At 38.1% G+C, this 21,495-nt stretch overlaps 1 protein-coding gene across 1 annotated transcript in view; it reads left to right on the top strand.

Annotated features, from left to right (window-relative positions):
* Positions 1–21,240, top strand: part of OXCT1 (3-oxoacid CoA-transferase 1) — a 79,221-nt gene extending 57,981 nt beyond the window's left edge. The window contains exons 13-16 of the mRNA XM_031061133.1: positions 4,215–4,304; positions 9,123–9,203; positions 11,203–11,304; positions 17,470–21,240. Of these exons, the coding sequence (XP_030916993.1) occupies positions 4,215–4,304; positions 9,123–9,203; positions 11,203–11,304; positions 17,470–17,505 (309 nt within the window). The 3' untranslated portion in view covers positions 17,506–21,240. The remainder of the gene's footprint in view (positions 1–4,214; positions 4,305–9,122; positions 9,204–11,202; positions 11,305–17,469) is intronic.
* The last annotated feature ends 255 nt before the right edge of the window (positions 21,241–21,495 follow it).

Genomic DNA, 21,495 nt, shown 5'->3' with positions numbered 1-21,495 from the left:
CAGATTGTCTTGGGTGGCATAGGTGACCAAACAAACATGAAGGTTCCCGTTTAGGAATTACTATTAGGCTAAATTAATTCCTCAGGCTCTTTCAAATAATGTTCAGTTGTAAATGCAATAGATGAGAAAATGCATACCTTTCTCTCATATTTTCTTTAAGATGCCCCAATACCACAATAACAAAACCGTTCATTTTGCAATAAGTAGTCATTATAAGAAATTTCACTAATACTGTGTATGTCTACACAAAAAAAGCAGGACAGCTGATGATGTCAATTAAAACCCAAAGTATTAGGTCTAAAATTTCCATATCTTGCACTCTAGTATTATTTGGACCGAGACTTAGAGAAAACTGCTGATGAGAGCACAATGGGGAAAGGAGAATTCCCAACTTGTATTGTAACAGAGAAGCTGCAAGGAAATGGTCAGCTTGTGTCTGTTTTCTACCCAACTCTCTATATAAATAACTGCCAGCACTGGACTGGTGGTGAATATGTCTTCTTAAAGAGGAGGAGTAGATGAAGCAATTTAAAATCCTGAAGTCCTTCTCTTCAGCTTGCATTTTCCTCTTTCTTCACACACAAAGGGATAATGTCTCTTCTCTTGGTTCTGTATGTTCTGTATGATGGTTTCTTCAGCAGTACATTTGTTGTTGACCTTCATCAGCGCTTGGTTTCTCAGGAATTTACTTGTCACTGTAGGTCTTTTGTAGTTAATAGAATGAAAAGGCCTGGAAAATGAGCTAATGGCATTGTCAGGATAGATGTATTGATAGCCTGATCCTCAATGCAAACATATTCTGAGTTACTGTGGAGATAACATGTAATCTTCAAATATTCTGCATTAACTTGTCATGGAGGTTCTGGTAGGCAGGTTGGAGGCCAATCCAGTCTCTGTGAGAGCTGTGTTTTTCCAGGCAGGATGGAGAATGATCTGAGCAGTGTCAGGAAGTTAAGGACAGAGATAAATCCTTTCCAGATTTCTATTTGCAAAGAAATTTTTAGTAGCAATGATAATTCATGTGATAAATACATTAGTCTGACTGAACAGTGCCAAAGGGCTTGTTTATAGATTTAGGGAGATGTGATTTGTTCACTATGCCAACAGCAGGGAAATGGGAATATTTGTGTGTGTGTGTGTGTGTGTGTGTGTGTTTAAGAACTGCTATTGTGGTGTGACACTGGCCCAGCGCCAGGCACCCACAAGAGCTGCTCGCTCACCTTCCCCTGCTACAGCTGGGAAAAAGAGGGAAAAGGGAAAAAAATTATCACAGGCTTCATGAGTGAAACAAGGACTGGGAGAAATATTTCAAGGACAAAACAGGCTCAACTTTAGTTGCAAAGTGAAATTTATTACTAACAGAATCAGGGGAGGATAGTGAAAAGTAAAATAAACCCTTAAAACATCTTTTCCCCCAGCCCCTTCCTCCTTCCCGCTGCCAGGGATACAGGGCAGGGGAGTTTTGGTCAGTTCATCACCAAGACTTTCTTCCACTGCTGTGGTAAAGGAATCCTTTCCCTGTGAGGCCATGGAGTCCCTCCCACGGGAACAGTTCTCTGTGAACAACTCCAGTGTGGGTTCACTCCCAGGAGCAGCAGCCAAACCACACCTGCTGCACTGTGAGTCCCTCCCACGGAGTGAAACTCCTCCCAAAACTGCTGTGTTGTGGCCACTCTTCCAGGGGGTGCTGTCCCCCAAGGACAGGCTGCTCCAGCCTGGAAGCTGGGCCCTTTCTCTCCACTGGGTCTCCCATTGGATCACAGCCTCCTCCATGCATCGGACGGGCTGCTCCAGCCTGGAAGCTGGGCCCTTTCTCTCCACTGGGTCTCCCATTGGATCACAGCCTCCTCCATGCATCAACCTGCTCCTGCATGCGCACCTCCCCCATGGGCTGCAGGTGGATCTCTGCATTCGCCATGGATCCCCATGGGCTGTGCATGGATCTCTGCATCCCCCCATGGATCCCCATGGGCTGTGCATGGATCTCTGCATCCCTTATGGATCCCCACGGGCTGCAGGTGCATCTCTGCATTCCTATGGATCCCCATGGGCTGAGGGTGGATCTCTGCATCCTTTGTGGATCCCCACAGGCTGCAGAAGCACAGCTGCTGTGCCATGGTCTCACGATGGCCTGCAGAGGAATCTTGGCACCTCCTCCCCCTTCTTCTTCAAAGACCTTGGTGTTTTCCAAGTTGTTTCCCTCACGTGTTCTTACCTCCTTCTCTGACCAAAAGCTGAAACCTTATGACTTTGTTTTGATTTTCTTCTTAAATATGTCATCATAGAGGTGTTACCAGCCTCTCTCATTGGCCCAGTTTTGGCCAGCAGCATGTCCAGATTCAGAGCCATCAGGGCTTGGCTCTGCTGGACACGGTGGAAGCTTCCAGCAGCTTCTCGCAAGGAGCAGGACTCCCTGCTACCAAAAACCAGGCCGTGCCAAACCAATAAAACTGCCTTCATTACACAAGTGACCATAGTGATCTAGAGACTAACAAGTAGCTGGCCTGGCAGTTTAATTAGACAGGTCTCTTCCATATGTTTTTTAACATGGACCATAGATGCTGATACTTGTAAGGTGTTGGATCACATAGCTGATAAAAGGAAGCGCAAGAGAAGAGCTTTGCACTAGGAAGTTTTCCAGGCATTTAATCATAAACTTTTAGGTTTTATATCTGTAACAGTAAATGTTGTATTACTGTCCATATAACCACTCAAAAGCAAATGCAAACCATTTGAGGCAGAAACTAATTTATTTTCATCTGTAAAATTGACAGAATAAGAATGTTCACAGAATAAGAATATTCTGAGTTCGAAGGGACCCACAAGGATCATCAAAGTCCAACTCCTGGCCCTGCACAGCACCATCCCCAGGAGTCACACCATGTGCCTGAGAGCATTGCCCAAACACTTCTTGAATCCTGCCAGGCTTGGTGCTGTGACCACTTACCTGGGAGTCTGCTCCAGTGCCCTGAGTGAAAACCACCCTCTAGGTGGAAAACCCTTTTCTCATCTCCAACCTGATCCTCCCCTGACACAACTTCAGTCCATTCCCTCACATGCTGTCACAGGTCACCACAGAGAAAAGATCAGTGCCTGCTCCTCCTCTTCCTCTATAAAGACAGTTGTAACTGCAGTGGGGTCTCCCCTCCTGTTCTTCAGGCTGACCTGATCTCAACCGTTACTCATATGGCTTCCCCTCAAGGCCCTTCACCATCCTTGTTGCCCTCCTTATGTCACGTTTCCTACTAGCCCCTCTTGCACTCCCCTTTCTTTCCTCCTTGGCAACTCTGGGTTGGCATATGAGGTTGTTGTCGTCTTTAGTTATTGGGGTCTAGAGCTTGTTCAAAAGTGATTGCTCTGCTTATACTCACAGAGCTTTGTACTTCTGATCATCTCTTGTCAGTAGCATGTCAGGTCTGGACCTCTTCATCTTCCAAGATCAGATGCATCCAGTTTAAGGTAATGGAAGCAGGCAGGATTGAATGCCATAGCATTACAGAAAGGAAAAATAGAGGTAGCTGCATGTCACGCCACAAGACACCTGCTGTGATAACATGTGCAAATGTATCCCACTTTAAGAGAAGAATGAAAGCATTCCATGTTTTGAGGGACAAACAGAAGTGAATACTGAGCCACATTTACATATTTGCCCATACTCTGAAATGACCTCTGCAGACATCTGGAATAGACCAAACCCAATTGGTTTCTGCTGATATAGTGATACAAAGCGTGGCTTTCTGAAGTGGCAAGAGACTTTGTAAACTGTGAGGTGGATGTACAGTGTTCAGATGTTCTTGTTGCTGCATTTCATAAGTAGAGATTTCTTTTGAGGAAGCAGAGACATTTCCATCAACTGATAGATGTATGCTTTGCTTTTCATGGGACAAAAACATAAATTCATTTCTCATCAGTGTCAGTGCTTCCACTAAGCCAATGATACTACTCAGATTTTGGTTACAGCCCAGGAAAAGAGCCATGGCAGTGGCTCTCCTTATTCTACTCATCACTCTTCTCCTATTTGCATCATACAGAGCCAAGAATGAGACAGCTCTTTTCCCTCTGTTGGTGTTTGAATACTGTGGCTACGAAATAGGTGGGCTTTCAGTGCAGGAAACGTTGACTATCTTGTGCTGTCACTTGCAGGCACAATATTATCTTGAAAAAAAAACTAACCAAGAAATAACATTGCATTTCCATTAAAAATTTCATTTTAGGGTAAGATGGTGAAAGGAATGGGGGGTGCAATGGATCTGGTATCCAGTGCGCAGACCAAAGTGGTTGTCACCATGGAACACTCAGCCAAGGTAAGGCTCTGGCATTTTCTAAATCAGTGTTTTGTGCTGCACAAAAGACAAAAAAATAAACTGGAAAAAAAGGACATATCCATTCTGCTACTTTGTGAGGATTTGACAGTTTTGCTCTTATTATGGTGATACAACTGGAGGCTAGGTTAATATGGGTTCTTTCTTCTAGTAAGTGAATCATTCACCATGGGAGAAAAAATGAAATATTAACTTCAAGTTTAAAAGCTGCACACATTTTTTTGGCTACTTCATGCAAATTTAATGGGCATAGTCATTGCCAAAGCTATAGTAGCTGCTACTCTACTCTTTACCTCAGAATAATTTGAAAAATGAGATTTCCCATGGTTATGATGGAAAGATATTTACCTTTGAAGTTGCCAGTCAAATTGGTACTGACAGCTTAATAGAACATATTTTTTTGGCATGATGAGATACAGGCTACCTTACATCATGTGTAAGTGGTTAATCTAGAGACTTCTTTGTGAGGGCATTGATATAGGTATATGCTATAGATAGAAGTCCCCCCAAAAAGATCATAGGAAGCTTTGCATTTGAAACTTCTAACACAGGAGAAAAATGTACTGAAGGAGAAAAATCTTTACTTTTTTCATTTTAATTATTGTGTTTCTATTATTCCAAAGTTATTATATGTCTGCAACAAGAATTAATTTTGTATTTTCCAAAGTAATATCTCTTGTCAGAATTTGCATGGTAAACTGTAGTAAGTGTGTAAATATGAGAGTAAATGTATTAACCGTTTTGTGTTTTTTAAATGAGATTTGAAAAATTAATTTTCACTTAAAAATAAGCACAAATATATACTGATAAATATTGTAGTTTCACAATTTATACTAGACTGTGATCTCAAGGAGCATATTTTGAGTAACAGGGCTGAGTTTAACCTGATAGTTGTCATGTTCATATGCATATATGAGTAAATGAAAATATTAAATGAATTCATCTTCATGGCTTGCATCACTGTCACACAGCCTCCCAAAAACTGTAGTAACATAGGGAATTATCCATTTGCTCAGATACGCACTTTAGGTATCCATGTGTTCTGAATAAATATTTATGCTAAATGCCTACTTACTGTGGAATTTGGTTAAGGCTTAGAGTCCACACTCAATATTAATCAAACCAGTTTTTCTCCTAAAAGTACTATTGCTAAAATATTTTTCCAAAACCGTTTGGAAATTGTTTGCTGGGTTGTTTTTGTTTTGTCTGTAGGAGTACTGAAACAGGAAAAGAAGGAAAACAGAGATAGGTTCACTGTTATGAGCAGGTCAGGCATAGAATTATTTATTTTGGTGTATGTATACCTACTTTGTCCACTTTTGTGCATGGTGTGCCTGGTGTGCACTTCTGCAGTTACAGATTTTCATAAATCATTTCTTCAGCTTTTGTGCAAAGGCACTACCAAATTAACAATATGCAATATTTTTATTTTATTCTTATTTTAAAATGGCACTTTTTCCTATTACCTAGCCTCTTTCTGGGGTCTTCATATTGATGCTTCTTGCTGGCTCAAGTGTGAGGATTATGTCCTATAGAAATCTATTGTTTAGAGGTCAAAACTGCTGTTAGAGTTTTCAGGTGCTCTTCCTTTTTTTTTTTTTTTTTTTTTTTTTTTTTTTTTTTTTTTTTTTTTTTTTTTTTTTTTTTCCTTTTTTTTTGAATAGTCAAATAAATATAGCACCCATGAAGCCAGTTCTGAAAGTCAGGAGCCTTTTGTTGGGGGTGACTCCATCTTCCAGAGCTGATTTTCTACTCATGGCTTTTCAATTCTTTACACCCAATATTTTATCAGACTTACTGCATGTGAATGTCTGCATCAGAGGAGCAATCCTTCATCCTGCTCAAAGCCCAGTGTGCTACTGAGTGAAAGAACAGTTTGCAAGTACTGAGACAGTCTCATGTGTCTGCTGGCTCTTTAGTAAAGGAACGTTTCTGTAATTTTATTCTCCAAATAAAATAATAATAATTTTATTCTCCAAATTCTGATTTATTCTCCAAATAAATAAGAGCTCTACCATCAGACATTAAAATTTCCTGTAAATCAACAGCAGTCAGGATTTGATGAATGGAAATATGGTGGAAGATACGGGGTATAGGCAGTGCCTTCACTGGACATGTGCAAGAGGTGCTGCAAGAGGTAGTTCTTGTGCTAGTTTTGTCTGATTTATGATCTTGTGAAGGACCTTCTAATCCTTTCCAAGTTTGGTTGTTTGTTTTCTTTTGATAATAGTGATGACTTGTTAAACATTAAAGTAAGTTTTTAAAGAGTTTAATAGCTCTTTTCCTTTCAGTAGACATGTTGCAGTTTTTAAACACAGAAATAGGCTGAGTCCTTGCAGCGCAGGCAGAACATAATTTACATTAAATTATGATGGTGGAACTAGTAATTGTTTTACCACTCAAATAAATACTCAAGGAATTTTACTCTTTTAAAACTCTGATATGCAGTATGTTACAAATACAAACAAATATGCTCAGTTCCAAGTTAATTACATTTTAAATTACTTAAATTTTTACATGTAATGAAAACCAAAATATACAGAAGATAGATGAGACAACATGAAATCAGCATTGTGGAAGAATCATCAACGTAAGAACTGCTTTTGAGGGAGGGTAACAGACAAGCACACAAAATAATGAGGGAATGGAGTAGGTGGATGCAGAATTGCCACTGCCTCATAAACAATGTAGGGATAACTGACTGAAATTAGTTTAAACAAGAAGAAACACTTTCCACAGCCAGCTAATAAAATTGTGGATGATAGCAGAATGATGCAAAAATCTCAAGGAATTAAGTCTATATAGAAAGGATTAAACTATTTTATGAGGTTGAGTTCCTCAATGACAATTAAATACCACTGCCTGGAAACAGTCTCTGCCTCAGAAAATCTGCATTACAGCATTATCAGGAATCAAGAGGGCATATTTGCAGAAGGATATTTCAATTTTTGCTGTATATGCTTAGACCACTGAGAGACACTTGGCAAATGGACCTTTTGTCAAATTCATTAGTTTTTCTTAATGTATTTTTTTCTAAATTACCTTTTCTTTCATAGCCATGCAGAAAAGAATACTATAATATAAGCTTGTTATTTAATGCCAAAACAGTCCCTGTGCATTTATGTCTAATTTGCTAAATACTGCCTGAGAGAATTAGAAGTCAAGTCCTTACCCCCATACCATCATTGACATGTTTTGCAAAACACAGTAATGTAAGGGCTGGTAATTGTTCCATGTTGTGAAATGAGTTGCCTACACTGTTCAGAAAAAGAGAATGGAGACTGGTTTTAAGTACTTGATTTGGGCATGACTGAAATATGGAACACTGAATTGAAAATTCCTTTCTGTGAAAAGTTCTGATTTTAACATGTTGTAGAAGACTAAGGACATTTTTGTTCTACAACAACAGAATTTTTTATTTAAAGCAGACTGGAACACTTAAGGTTTTAGATATCTACACAATAGTCTTTTCCTTTATCTGAAGAAATCCTGAATAAATCTGAATAAATTCAGATGGTAAAAATCATGCCGTTCCATTTAATTTGCTCTTCTTACAGTGCCCTGATGGATGTATTCCAAAAGTCACAGAACCTTTTAGGTTGAAAATGGCCTCCAAGATCATTGAGTCTAACCTTTGAAAAGATCAGGAAATGCATTTCATCTTTAAGGCTAGCTGGTGATACAATAATCTTCAGCTCAAGTGTTAAGAAGCTCAAATGTATCAGTTCTCAGGGTCACAGGAGCCATTCAGGCTGCCACCTCCGTAAGTCCATGCCTTTCAATCTCAATTAGGTACCACGAAGAGACACTTCATTTCACATGGCTGAAAAGTGTATCTGATATGTTGATGAAGATATTACAAATAGCACAGATTCATCTTGGCTCTTAGGCAGATTGCACAAGGACATTCCCAAGATGGACAGGATGTAAAAGTAGATCAATTGAAAGTAACTGGAATGAAGAAATAGTTCCTCACAGAGAAAGATAAATTCAAAAGCGCATGGATTGCTCATTGTGTTATCACTCAGGAGTCAAACTGACTGTGAGATGGCCCCTGATTAAGCCTTAAGGTAAACTGATGATTCTAAATGGTTAAATGAGACGTGCTATACTCTCAGACTTTTGAAATGCATAACTGAAAATTGATAATTAGACAAAAAGTTAAGAGCGTGGGGTAATGAGAGAAATGTGCACCTAATGCTACTTCTGTAAAACACAAATGCTGACCAAAAAAGTAATGATCCATCTACCTTGTATGCATTCATGGCTCTTGCAGCCTACATTAACTTAGTATGATCAAGAGACTTTTTTTTAACTATTATTTTTTTAAATGAAGAATGGAAAAAAAAAGAAGGACTTTCTCAGAGACAATGTGGATAAATAAACTGGATTTACTGTTTTGACAGCATGACTCTGCACTTGAGCTCTGGGGATCTGAAGTTCCTCTGTGTGTGGCTGATCCTGCACATACCATTTGTGATAAAGGATAAGACAGGGAAATATGTTGCCCATAGTGTTGTTCCCTAATTTTTGTCCTCACATCAGTGAGGTTCCATGTATCTCTTGTTCTCACATTGTAGCAGCGAGGGCACATTATTAAGCAGCAGTGTGCAGGACTTCTAAACTCAGGAGTCCACTCAGTGTTACAGTGAGATTCTTACTAGTCAGCCGTTGAAGTGAATTTGAAGAGTGTTCTGAGCACATAGAGTATTTAAATAGCACTGAATGGTGACAGCTGTGATTTTCATGAACGTATTTGAGTTTTTTAAAAAACTGATATTTGTATATTGTTAAACACAGGGAAATGTTCATAAAATCCTGGAAAAATGCAGTTTACCACTTACTGGGAAGCAATGTGTTGACCGCATCATTACAGAAAAGGTAGAGTACTTTTCTTGACTCCTTTTTAATAATTTCCTCTTCTATCCCTAATAACAATAGCAAAGCTTAGCAAAACTGAAGAATATATTCAGTATCTGTTGCCACTGAAGTGAAAAGATAGCCTTGGGCTTCAGATCCAGAGGTCTTGGGGCTCATATTTTTCCTTTTAAAGTTTTGACATCTAGCATACTGATCTGTACCCTAAGATACCTTCAGAACAAAGATGCCACGTATGACAGGCATGAAAAGTGTGTATCTCCTTGTTTCCCCCAGAGTATTTCTGAAAATTTGCTGTGACATGCCAGTTTTCTAATATGGCTGTAATCACAGCTTGGGAGGCAAAGGTACATGATTGTTTGCTTTTGTTATGCTTTTGTTTGTTTGTTTTGTTTGGGTTTTGTTTGTTTTTTTTCCCAGCAGAGCACACCTAGGTTGGACAATTGGCATCTTCTGTCATGTATACTACATACTGTTTCAGAGATAACCTATGGCTGTAGCAGAGTTTTAGTTCTTTTGTCCTTACTTGATTCCATTTGTGAAGCAATTTATTCTGGAAAGTATAAGTGGAAGTACATACAAGCGTCTCATACTGCTGCTGCTCCAAGTACATTAATGGATCTTTTCAGCAAAGGATAAGTGACTTAAGGTTTTTTGCTGTAATCATACTCCTTTTATTTTTGGTGTTTACATTTTTAAGGACTTAGAGTAGTCCCTCTGTGAGCCATCTCTTATGCCAAGTACAATGCATCAAATGTGCTGATGAAGAATTTGCTTTCTCGTGGTGGGATATTGCTACATCTAAAGGATTTTTCTTCACAAAGTAAAGGAAAATTTATTAAAATATGGAAGTCTTCTTTTTTAAAAATTATTCTTCTACCAACTGGCCATGTACAAAATAAGGTACAAAGAAAATAAGCGGGAACAAGGACTAATAGAAAATAAACAAGCAGAAATGTCTCTAATATTTATCAATTACCAGATCTTGTGCCTTTATTAGGAAATGATACAAATGTGCAACAACATTTGGATAGTGTTGCAAATTCTGTTTCCACGCTAGCATCCTGGAGTGTTCCTTACGCCCTGTGTTTCTTTTAGGACTTAAAGAAGCTGTCATTTTCCAGTCCCATAAAAAGCAGTTTCTTGTGCCCAAAGGACCACTAGGCTTCAGGACACTTCTGTGACAAGCTTACGACTTCACTTTCATTTCAAGTTGAAGCTTTGGTGGTCATTTGCTACTAAACTTTTATTTTTAAGGAAAATTACTTCAGACCTTATGGTTTCCCTGGCAACTAGATTGCAACCTGTGCATGTCCCTCTGGTAGGCACTATTAAAGTGCACGTTGTTTTACAGGTATTTTTATTTGATGCACTTGTAAGTCTCAGAGGTGGAGTGCATATCTTATAAAGACATCAGACAGAACAGCCTTTGCTCCTTCAGCCTCTCCTCTTAGGCTTCCTTTTAAAAATACTGTCCTTTTAAAAAGGCATCTTTTCTTTCACTGCTAGCTTCTAAAAATTCTAGCATTTGGATTGGGTATGCAGTAGCTGTTGGAGAAACTCACAGTCAGCCATAGATGATCTCTCTGCTGGCCATGAAATGAAATAAAAGAATGGGAAGACATTCTCTTCCCTGTTTCTTTTGTGGTCTCTTGCAGCAAAGAACATCTTAGCCCTTTTCCTTTGAACCTCCCATTCTCACCAGATTGGAGCAGCAGGCATGGTCCACAATTCCTGCGGTGATGAACAGTTGCACTTTTCCCCCACAAAACTAACACATACTAGATTCTAGATATTCTAACACATTCTAGATTCTCTTTCTCAGTACAAATAAATGTGGCAGAAACGTGTATTAGTCAGTTGTGAAAGTGAAAAGTGGCATCTTACGTTACTGAAGGAATGCTGTGTACTTCAGCAGACCATTTTGTTCAGTGTTACTGCATTTACATCCTCATTTTCTCTTTTAATAATAAAAAAATTATGTGCTTTTTCGACTTAATAGGCAGTGTTTGATGTGGACAAGAAGAAGGGATTGACCCTCATAGAAATCTGGGAAGGACTGACAGTAGATGATATCAAGAAAAGCACTGGCTGTGACTTCGCAGTAAGTAATTTTACAAACCAGTACAGTTTGGAGTCAGAACAAATATTCTCCACAAATACTCATCACATGAAGGCTTGTGGTTGAAGTAAGTTTCTTCTTTATACATGAGGACTGAATAGATTACATGTGGGATTTACAATGAAAGGTAATTTGGAGCTAATATGGTGTGATGTCAGAAGCATCAGAAGCTAGCAAAACCAGGAGAGGGGCAGAAATAAAGTTGAATTAAAGTTTAAAAAGTTAAATAAAGTTTAAATTAGAGTAAAAAGACAAGTGGAAAGGAAATTTCTATGCTTTGAAGATGGGAGTTGATTCATCTCTAAGAGATGGATAGATATTTATTTTTTCACTGTATAAGCTAGTGTACCTAATTCTCTGTAACTAAGTTTCCATGCTATCTTCAGGTGGAGTTGGGAGTCTTCTTGACAGGAGTGACTACAGTTTTCCCCTCTGTGTTAGTAGTGCCAATCAATGAACTGCTCTAAGACTGCCTTGTACAAATTGAACTTACGCTCAGAAAACCCTTGCCTTTTGGCATTCACATTCATTCTTAAGTCTTACTTAATGAAAACACAAAACTACATAATTAATGGAAAGCTGTAGCACCTAGAGTGTAACTGAATGATGTGTGATTGATAATATAGTTTCTTCTTGGCCTGTCCCTACATCAACATTTCAAAATCTTGTGAAGTCTTTTGGGGCAGTTCAACCCTCCTTTGGCAGGGGCAGCAAGTATGACAGTGTAAAAATTGTGCTGTAAAAATAGTTCAGGAATATTTAGTAATGAAGTAAAATACTCCTTTTTGCAGAGTTTCGTAGCATGGCTATGGCACCTAATTGATAGACTGCAGAGCATTTAGTATGTGCAAGGGTTTTTTTATTAAGGCTTTGAGCATATTCTTGTTAGTAAGGAAACTTCCTGAACAATGAACCTGTGAAATTTCATTTATTTCCTGTGTTCATAAGAGAGTATTTCTGATAACTAAATATGATTGTGTGTGTTTCTCCTTAGATATTTTAAATAAAGGCCTGTTAACTGCTGAAAATACCTTTAATTATCTGAGAAAAGGATGCTGGATTAAAGACTCGTAGCCTGCAACTACAGAGTGCAGAAAGGTGCTGCAGAATCACTTTGCTGAACATAACAGTGCTAGGTTACTAGCTTTCCATGTCATATTTTAGGGAAGTCAATATTATTTTTTAATTTAAAGTGGAAGTAACCTTCCATATACAACAGTTCTGTGTACAAATGAAATTATTCAATCAGCTTCTGAGTTTGCTCTAGTAGAAAATTATCAATTTTTTAGAACTTTGATAATGCCAGGTCTTCTTTTTTTTGGCCTGGTCTGTCTGTCAAGCAGCTAGCATCCAGAAATAAAACATTAAAATGATCTTTATAAGTTTGTATCCATTGCAGTCAGTCACTTTGCTTTGTTCTTTTGGACTTAATTTGGGAAGTAACTTCATGATGAATTTGAAGGTGCAATTTTTGGTAAGCATTTAAATGGATGTAAACTAGAGCAAAGGACTTCTGTTTGCAGAAGTCACTGAAAACACTCCTTACTTGTTCCAAACCTGCTTGTTTGAAAAGACCTGGTTTTTTTTTGGTTGAGATGACCGAGAGATATCTATTCAATTAAGTGGTGTTTCCCAAAGTAAAGGCTAGCTGCTTATGCTCAAGGCAGTGAAAGCAGAAGCAAGCAAAAAATTCAGAGAAAGAAGTGATAAGATTAAACTGCTGGGCCATGAGATTAAGCTTTGCAGCAGGTATGACAGGGCAAGGCAGTTAGGTCCAAAGACAATATTAACACCACCCACTGTTCCTTGGTACTTTACTGGAAATGTTTCAAACAAGTGATATAAACTTAAACTCTTTAGTGTAGCCTGAAGTTAGGAGTTGATGAGAGGTATTGGAACAATTCACTGTCTGGCTCCGTGGGATGTGTCTCTAAGATCAGGAAGGGACAATTCACAGGCATTATTTCCTAGTTCTCCAGAAAGCAAACTCCAGCACAGTCTGCTTTGTTCGGCTGCTGCAGTCATGCATGAAATCACGAGCTGTGGGCATGAAAAATGTAGATGCTTCTTGGTTTATGCATTTACATGTACTTACCTTGAAAGCAGTAGTTTGCATAAATGCTTGCAAAGCAGTGCTTGTTTGCAAATTGTGTACCTCTGCCAGAGCATGTGCAGGTGTTGGTGTGATTTACTTATGGCTCCTTGCAAAAGTGCCCACAGTCCCTACAGCACTGCAGATTGAAAGCATGACACAAACCTCAATTATTTGTTTATTAAACCTGTGGCATGGAAATGCACTAGCCCTTTCTTTCCTTTTTTCCCCCCACATCCTGTAAAAAATGTTTCCAGGCCATAGTTTCCCAGTCCTGCTGTCATTGAAATCCTTACCAAATCTTCTGTGGAAATCTTTGACACAAGACTGGGTTGCTGTTGTGTAATCCTGGACCCTTGATGGCCTGAATTACATATATAGCAAGCAACTACAGGTTCTTTGCTTAGTTTTGAATTTCAGAAAATAGGAATTTGGGCATAGTGATAGGCAGTTACTCAGACTGCAGCATCGTTGGTCCTTTTTTTTTTCACATTTCAAAACTCTGCCTCAGGCTTTCTTGCAAGAGTAACAGTTGTGCTTGTGATTATTTATGTTCACTGAATGAGACATCTTGGGTTTATTTATATCGGTAACAGGAGCTTTAGTGATACTGTATTGCCACAGTAAAAGCAGGATCATATATTTTACTAGCTTGAAACAGAACTAATCAGGGGGAAATGAGGAGCTGACTCCTTTTTCTAGTAGCTTTTTTTCCAGTTGATGCCATGTATAATCTGAACTAAAACAAATGTCTCTCTGAGTTCACTAGGAAAGAGATTTTAAGGGATGGGTATATCTTTATATGTAACTGCCTCAGCCCATGTAGGCTACTTCTGTTTGGAGAGGAGAAATTCATAGTCTATATGGCCATATTTGAGACACATTTGACTATACAGTTCCATTTCACAGCCTGCTTACTTACTTGGAAAAACATCTCCTAAAGAACATTTGCAAAACAAAATGTCAAAGGAAACCTGATTTAGAGTCAACAATCTTCATTATAGACTGGCATCATTTAAAAAATAAACAATTTGCCCTCGATTTTACTGTGCTATGAAGACAAAATGTTGGCTTATCTTGCCTGCTTAAATAAGATCTGCTGTAGCCTAGCATATAGATCACCTTGGCAGGCAATCTGTTTGGGCTTGTACTGCCTTTTACCATTGATAAGGCCATGACAGAACATACTTTTGCAGATGTATTTAATTATAAAAATAATCAGGATAAATCACAAATCCCCATCACAATCTTTTTTTTCCCACTTAATCTTAAAGCTTGTTTTTTCAAAATGTTCAAAGCTAACATGGTATATAGAAAAAGCATCTGCCACATCTAGTGTATGTTTAAAAAGGAATTGTCTGTCCAAGTTCAAGCACTGAGTTAAAAATTATACAGGATATAGATTTTATATTCGGGAAATACATTTTCCTTTGAGGAACATTTCCTTTTGAGGCTGTTACAAGATTGAGTTGATTATTACTTGGAAGCTGTGGGGGTTTTTTTCCTGATCAATCACTGCTGCTGCAAAAACCATTAAGAAGAGATTTTTGTTTCATATATATACACACATATATATTTGATGTTAGAATTGTGGTTTGCATTTCTCTCAAATGAAAAATAGGTGTTAATAAGAGATAAGCAACCTTTATTAATTTAACAAATAGGTGCTTTTTTTTTTCTTTTTGTTTTTTAAGGGCTCGTTTTAAATTTTTGAACACTAACTTGAAACTTAACAGGATTCAGCCTTATTCAGAATCAGAACCTGAAGGAGTGCTTGCTTCATGGAAATTCAATGAAATAAGCATAGGGCTGTTTGTGTAGCTGAAAAGGGTACTTTGGGGTTGGAAATCAGAGATTTAACAGGCTTAGACTGCAACAAACCCCAGAGCCCCCATGCGTCTTCTTACCAGTTGAGAGGCCACGTACTGGACTGCGCAGGCAAACTCCTCCCAGAGCACCTACCTGTCCAACATTAGCAAAGTATTTGAAGCTTCCAAGATCAGGTATTCTTCCTCTAAGTGAAATAATATTAAGACTGTGTTGCTTAGGAGGTGCCATGGAAAGTAGCAATTCTGAAGCTGTGCACTGTGAATATGGTCTGCATTAAGCCCCTTCAGCCCTTACTAAATGCTGTCCTCTTAGCACAGAGTGATACTGGATTGATGTCTCTAGTGGATGCAGGGAGTCCTGAAATGCTTTCTACATTTCAGACCTGATTACTTGTTTTCCAAGCACAAAGCATCTGTTTTGTTTCATTGGCATTTTTCTGCTTATTTAATCACATTTTAGTTAGAGCAAAAGTTGTGTTTGGGTCCAGTTCTGAGTGGTGCTGGGCTCTCACCGCCTTCCTTATCCTGAGCAGACATTATGGCACATCAGACCCATCTGAAGTGGATAGTGATACGCACAAATGACAGCTGTTAGCGTCAGATGTGCAGACACCACATTTAATGGAATATGCTCATCAAATGTAAAACACTTGATGTTTTGATGGTACTGAAATCAACAACATCAGAAAAAATAGAAATCTCTACAGTAACTGCCTTTGTTGTTGTTTGCAGAATACAGATTTTAGTGCTTCTATCTTTGTCCTCCAGTGTTTAGCTTTACTTGAATGGAACCGTCCCTGTCTGCGGCACAAATAGGCCCAAATAAAGTGGGGCACATAGTAACTTGGACTCTGAAATGTTGAAACATTTCTGGAACTAAAGTAAATGCTGATGCATTGTACATATTACATGTATTTATTATCCTAGTTCACACACAACTTTGAAAAAATCAATGAATCGTTGCTATCCACTGAAAACATTTCATTAGCATTTGATACAGTAAACATATTCTTCATGAACTAAGTTTTCCTCAGTGGCTAGTCTCATAAGGTTATAAATGATGATACATGGTGGCTGGAGGAAAGATCACATAGAAATCTAAGTGGTACAGAAAATACAGCCCTGTACCTCTAAAAAGAAAGAGGCATTAATGCTTGAAAAGGCACTTACATATTATTCTTTTATGAGTTAGTTTCTTGAGTACTGTTGGCTGAAAAAGATGGGTTAAGGAGGCAGGAGGATGCAGTAGGTGATGCTTCCATTTATCAACTAGGAGCCAGATTATCCATGGAACTGTTTTTCATCCTGAAAAAGTAAGATCACATGAGTTATTTCTGATCTTCATGCTGGGACATCAGGCTGGGAACAGGAGATAATTAAAGAGGCTTGGACCTTCTGTGGAGACCTATTCCTCAGAGGTTTTGTGTAGACCTGAGTGAGAGTTCAAGCAAGTGTTAACCACTGCTGCTATACAAAGTATTGTTGCTATTTACACGTTATTTCCTGTCTACCTTCCTATTTAGGCTTACTGTGTTTTATTTTTGACCTGCTGTACATCCTATAATATTGCTAATTGAATTTTGTGAGTAAATGAGTTAAAATAATAGAATACATAAATGTGTCCTTACACAAAAATTATTGTGAATGGGAAAATGCAAGTTTTTTTTTAAAAAAAGCAAAATTGGAATTAATTAACTATATAATCATTGAGCAAATAAAATTGAATGTGAATGGAAGGACATTTAAAAATAGGAAATATAAATTTGATATTGTGTTATATCATCATCAAACAATCCCATCAAATGTATCCATATACAATATTTACAGAGTGTTTATTGTGTATGTGTACCTTTCATTGCATATCCCCTGCTCACATGCATCTTCAAAAAGATTGACATTACTGCACTGAGAAGACTCTGTGAGGGGCAAGTACAAGTTAATCCGCCCAAGTTTAATATGCTTGCATTCTTACACCAATAACCTATCTCAAAATAAAAGAAGCTGAGAGTCTGGATACTAGCACCACACATATCTTGTATTCTTGCATCAGAAAATTTAGTTGTGGTGGTGTTTAATGTACTGCAAATATGGCAGGTTAAATAAGTGCAGTGCCTCGAGTCTTCAGTGGTACATAGTAGATACAGGTGGAAGTGAATGGTGGGTTGTACTGCTAGATCTTATCTGTATGACAACTTTTGTGGGTTTTTTTTCCCTTCTTTTTGCTAGGTTTCACCGAAACTAATACCAATGAGGCAGATTTAACTGCGAGTTACAGACTGGGCTAAATTCGCAAGAAGGCTTGTTTTCCAAATGGAATAAATTGATGACCGTCTTGCAATGTTACTTTTTTTTTCCTTTTTTCTTTTTTTTTTAAGGGCTCTCTAAGTAGTTTCCAGATAGTTAAACTCAGGCTTGACTATACATTTAATTGTATTCTGCTTTCATAACATTACCAGCTTTAATGGAATGGTGAATATATTCTCTAAGTTTTGAATCATGTTATAGTAAAATGTTAATGATTGTTGTAAAAAAGAAAAAAAAATGCCTTGTAGTCTCTCTGCCAAATGCTAGGGTTTTTTTTTACACAGAATTAGAAAAAAAAAACCTTGCAAAACTTATGATTGCCTCTTTGTTTGATGATACCTGTTGCTCTGGAACTATAGCACTAACCACACCCATTCTCCTGTAAAGGTATGGGTCTTTCTTTTCTGGAGTGGTCTATAACAAATATATGTATCTGTAGAGAGATACTGGGAGTATGGACATTCCTTTTCCTGAACCTTTTCATCAGTCTGTAACAAAATTGATTAAACCAGTGGAAATAATTGGGACCTAAATATATCTGCTGTTTCCACAGTGTGTGTCTGTTGGTACTGAGAGGTCTACACCTCCCGAAGTCCAACTGTGACCCTTCATATTTCAGTCATACGAATTAGAATGGGGCTAGTATGAAGGAGGAAGATGAAAAAGTGTCCGTCCTCATGCAGACAACTGGTAGCTGCACAATTTCCCACGTGATCTGCTCTTGTTCTCCAGATATAATGCTTCTCCTCAGGTCTCAGTCAAAGGCAAATGAATATAGTTTCTGTAGTCAGGTCTGTCCTTCCAGTGCCTCATAGAGAAACAGGGGAAGAAAAGGTTTGGACACTTTAAAGAGTCTTCTGAAGGGAATACAGATGGTTAAGGGTAAAAGCAATATGCACCACTTGTCAATCAAGGCACCAGAAAAATCTAGAGTTTGGAACCCAATTTCGTCATATCTTGAGACAATCAAAATGAAAAGACATTATCTCAGAGTCATTTTGATGAAGGCCTTATTTTCCCTGTTAATTACAAAATCATTTTTATATTTTGTTACTTTTGCAAACAGATAATATGACAGCTTTGGATCTCACATACCAAATCAGTATATGTCTTTATTATACAGAGCATGAATTGACTGGAAATCAACATTTACTAAAATACAATGTTCTCTCCAATATAATGGTTTCTGTCATTTCTGTCATTTATATTAATAGGAACATGAAAAACTCTTCAGTTAAAATAATTCCTGACATAATGTGTGACATCAGGACTGGAGCATATTAAGTGACTGAAAAACAAGTAAAATGTAGATACATAAGAAGTTTATATAATGCCTATCATGCATGCAATAAGCATGTTTAGCACATGACATAGAAAAGCATTCTAATACTAAGTGAATAAGGGATTTGCCATAGTCAATGTGTGTAATGGAAGGAATGTAACACATTTCTTGGGCAACCAGACAGAAAAGTTGTGCAATATTTAGCTCTTGTACTAGCCTTCACACAGCATTTTTCCATTCTAAAATATAAATTGCTTCTCTTTCATGGAAACAGCTACAAAATTGGTCTTGATCCACACATGAGTTTTACAGCAGTAAAACTGCTGTAGTTGGAGATATTAAATTGTATAGTTGCACTTACCCTAAACAGTTCTTTGATAATCTCTTGTCAATACCATAACAAACTACCCTTCATCCCAGAAAGAAATGAACAAAATGCTTAATGCTTTTGTACACACCGTTATACCAGTACAAAAGTATTCCCATAATACTAAACTGTGACTTGAACTCGTGGCTGCTGGTGGGTAGTAGGCCATTGTGTAGCCTGAATCTGTAGGCAAGACCTGATGCTGGGCCTGTGGGAAGGAAGTGTGTTGTACAAAGACCAGTGCTAATTTCATGACTAATGTATACAAGTGATTTGGCTGATAGGTAATTTTCATCAAAGACTTGAAACTATGTTTATCGTAGTGCCCCAAAATATCTTAACACAGCATGTTAATTTTCACATGTTTTCTCTATTTAGGCTATTTAGATGTATTCCCTGTGTTACTCATTCCACACGAGTTAAGTTTGGCCATTTTTTCTTCTGTGGAGATAGACTCAAGTTCTGCTCACAGAGGTTTTGAAGATTAAAAATCTGTATATAATAAAAACTGACTATTTTAGCTCACTGTAAACAGTTTCACTTTTGAATAGAGCAGCCCAGAGGCCTCTTCCCTAATCCATGGAGACAATTCAGTGACAGTTCTGACCCTTGTGGTGGTGTACACAGCAAAAGGTGCCTGTCTTTACCTGAAGAGCTACTCTGAGAGAATGGATGTAGTCCCTGAAGGTGTTTTGTTTGTCTTCACTCAAAGCTCTTGTATAGAGTACTCAAAATGGATGATGGTTTTAGGGGAGAATTATAAAAACTATTGTACAGGGGAGGGCAGTTACTGTTAACTTATCCAGAGGAAAATAACCCCACAAAACCAAAAAGACCAAAGAACACAAACATTTAAATAGATGGGCAAGTCTTAAAGAAATCTATAAATCAAAATGTTGCTCTATTGCAATTACCTATGCTACATTAGTTGTAGGACTTACTAGTTAATTCCAGTGAACATTTACACATCTATGAAGTGCAGGAGTAGTGTCTGAGGGCAGGATCAGGTGTACACTGCTTCTGCCATAGAACTTCGCTTTGCTGGTTCACGCACACAAGCTATTGTTGTCATTTATACATGTCTATAAAAAGACTAATGACCTGTTAATATCTGGGAGTTTAGGACCTTGGTTTCTGAATCAAAGAATTAGGACCCAAGAACTCCTGATTTCCAGCTTTTCTGGTTCTCCTCTAACTGCCTTGTGGAATGACAGCTGTGTTCTCTGCCTTGTGTTCTCTGCCTTGTCTCCTGTTGCTGGAAAAGGGGATGTTTTTCTTCCTACCTCACAGGGATGTTGTGAGGAATAAGAAGCTAAGGTCTGTGCAAGAGGTTATTTGTTTCTCTTCAGCTTGGGGATCACACTTGATCAAGAGTGTGGAAGAGTACTTGAAGACTGTCATACGTGCTGTACATTTGAGTTCTGTGTCTTATTTGTGTCAGTGTTAATGCAAGAGAGCAAAAGTGCATGGTGCTGAAAATTGGGGATAAAAGGAGAACAGGCTCTCTCCATATACAGCAATGATGCTGTAGCAACAGGAGACAAGATATGTATGTCAGACATTAATTTTTGTATCTTGAGGACAAAAGATTGGTATTGTTATGAAAATGCCGTGAGTTCGCACAAGATAATTGCAACAAGCTTTGAATCCACTTTTAAAATTCATTTGTTAAGCAAAATAAAAATTAAAGCACTCCTAAGTATTTCCCTCTCTGTGGGCAGAAGTGTGGTTCACAGGTAAGGTGTACTCTGAGCAGTAGTTGCAATAGTTGGCATCGCAGGGATTAAGGTTTATTGGGACTGAAATCATTCCCTGCTTGACAGCACGTCACAAACAAGGACAGTTGATACTCTTTGTCCTGAAGAAGATGATGATTCTACCATATTATCACATTGGAATCCACTTTATATTTTATTGATTTTTTTGTCCCTGAAAAAAGGAAAAAAATGTAGAAAACATAGCTGTGCTGTAAACTCTGCAAACTAAATATCAAAGTCCTTCCTATGTGCAAAAACAATCAATAAAATAAAGATTTAAAATCACAGGTTTTGTCTATTAATTTGTCTGTTACCACTTTTTGTGGTGTTCTGTTCTGCGTTTGGGAGAAGTAAAAGTTTAGCTTGTGTTCACACCAGCATATCACACATCAGCACATAGCAAAACCTCAAGGTCTTGTCTGAATGTGGATGGGTTTGATAAACAGAAATAATGAAGCTCAAAAATCAGTTAACAGCTGGATTCTACATGTTCTCTCTTCTCACTGGTGTCTGTTGGGTCAATCTCAAACATAATTATCACA

The sequence above is a fragment of the Geospiza fortis genome, unplaced genomic scaffold, assembly GCF_000277835.1.
Source record: "Geospiza fortis unplaced genomic scaffold, GeoFor_1.0 scaffold163, whole genome shotgun sequence".
In the NCBI taxonomy this organism is placed as follows: domain Eukaryota; kingdom Metazoa; phylum Chordata; class Aves; order Passeriformes; family Thraupidae; genus Geospiza; species Geospiza fortis.
This window is presented reverse-complemented; position numbering and strand designations above follow the sequence as displayed.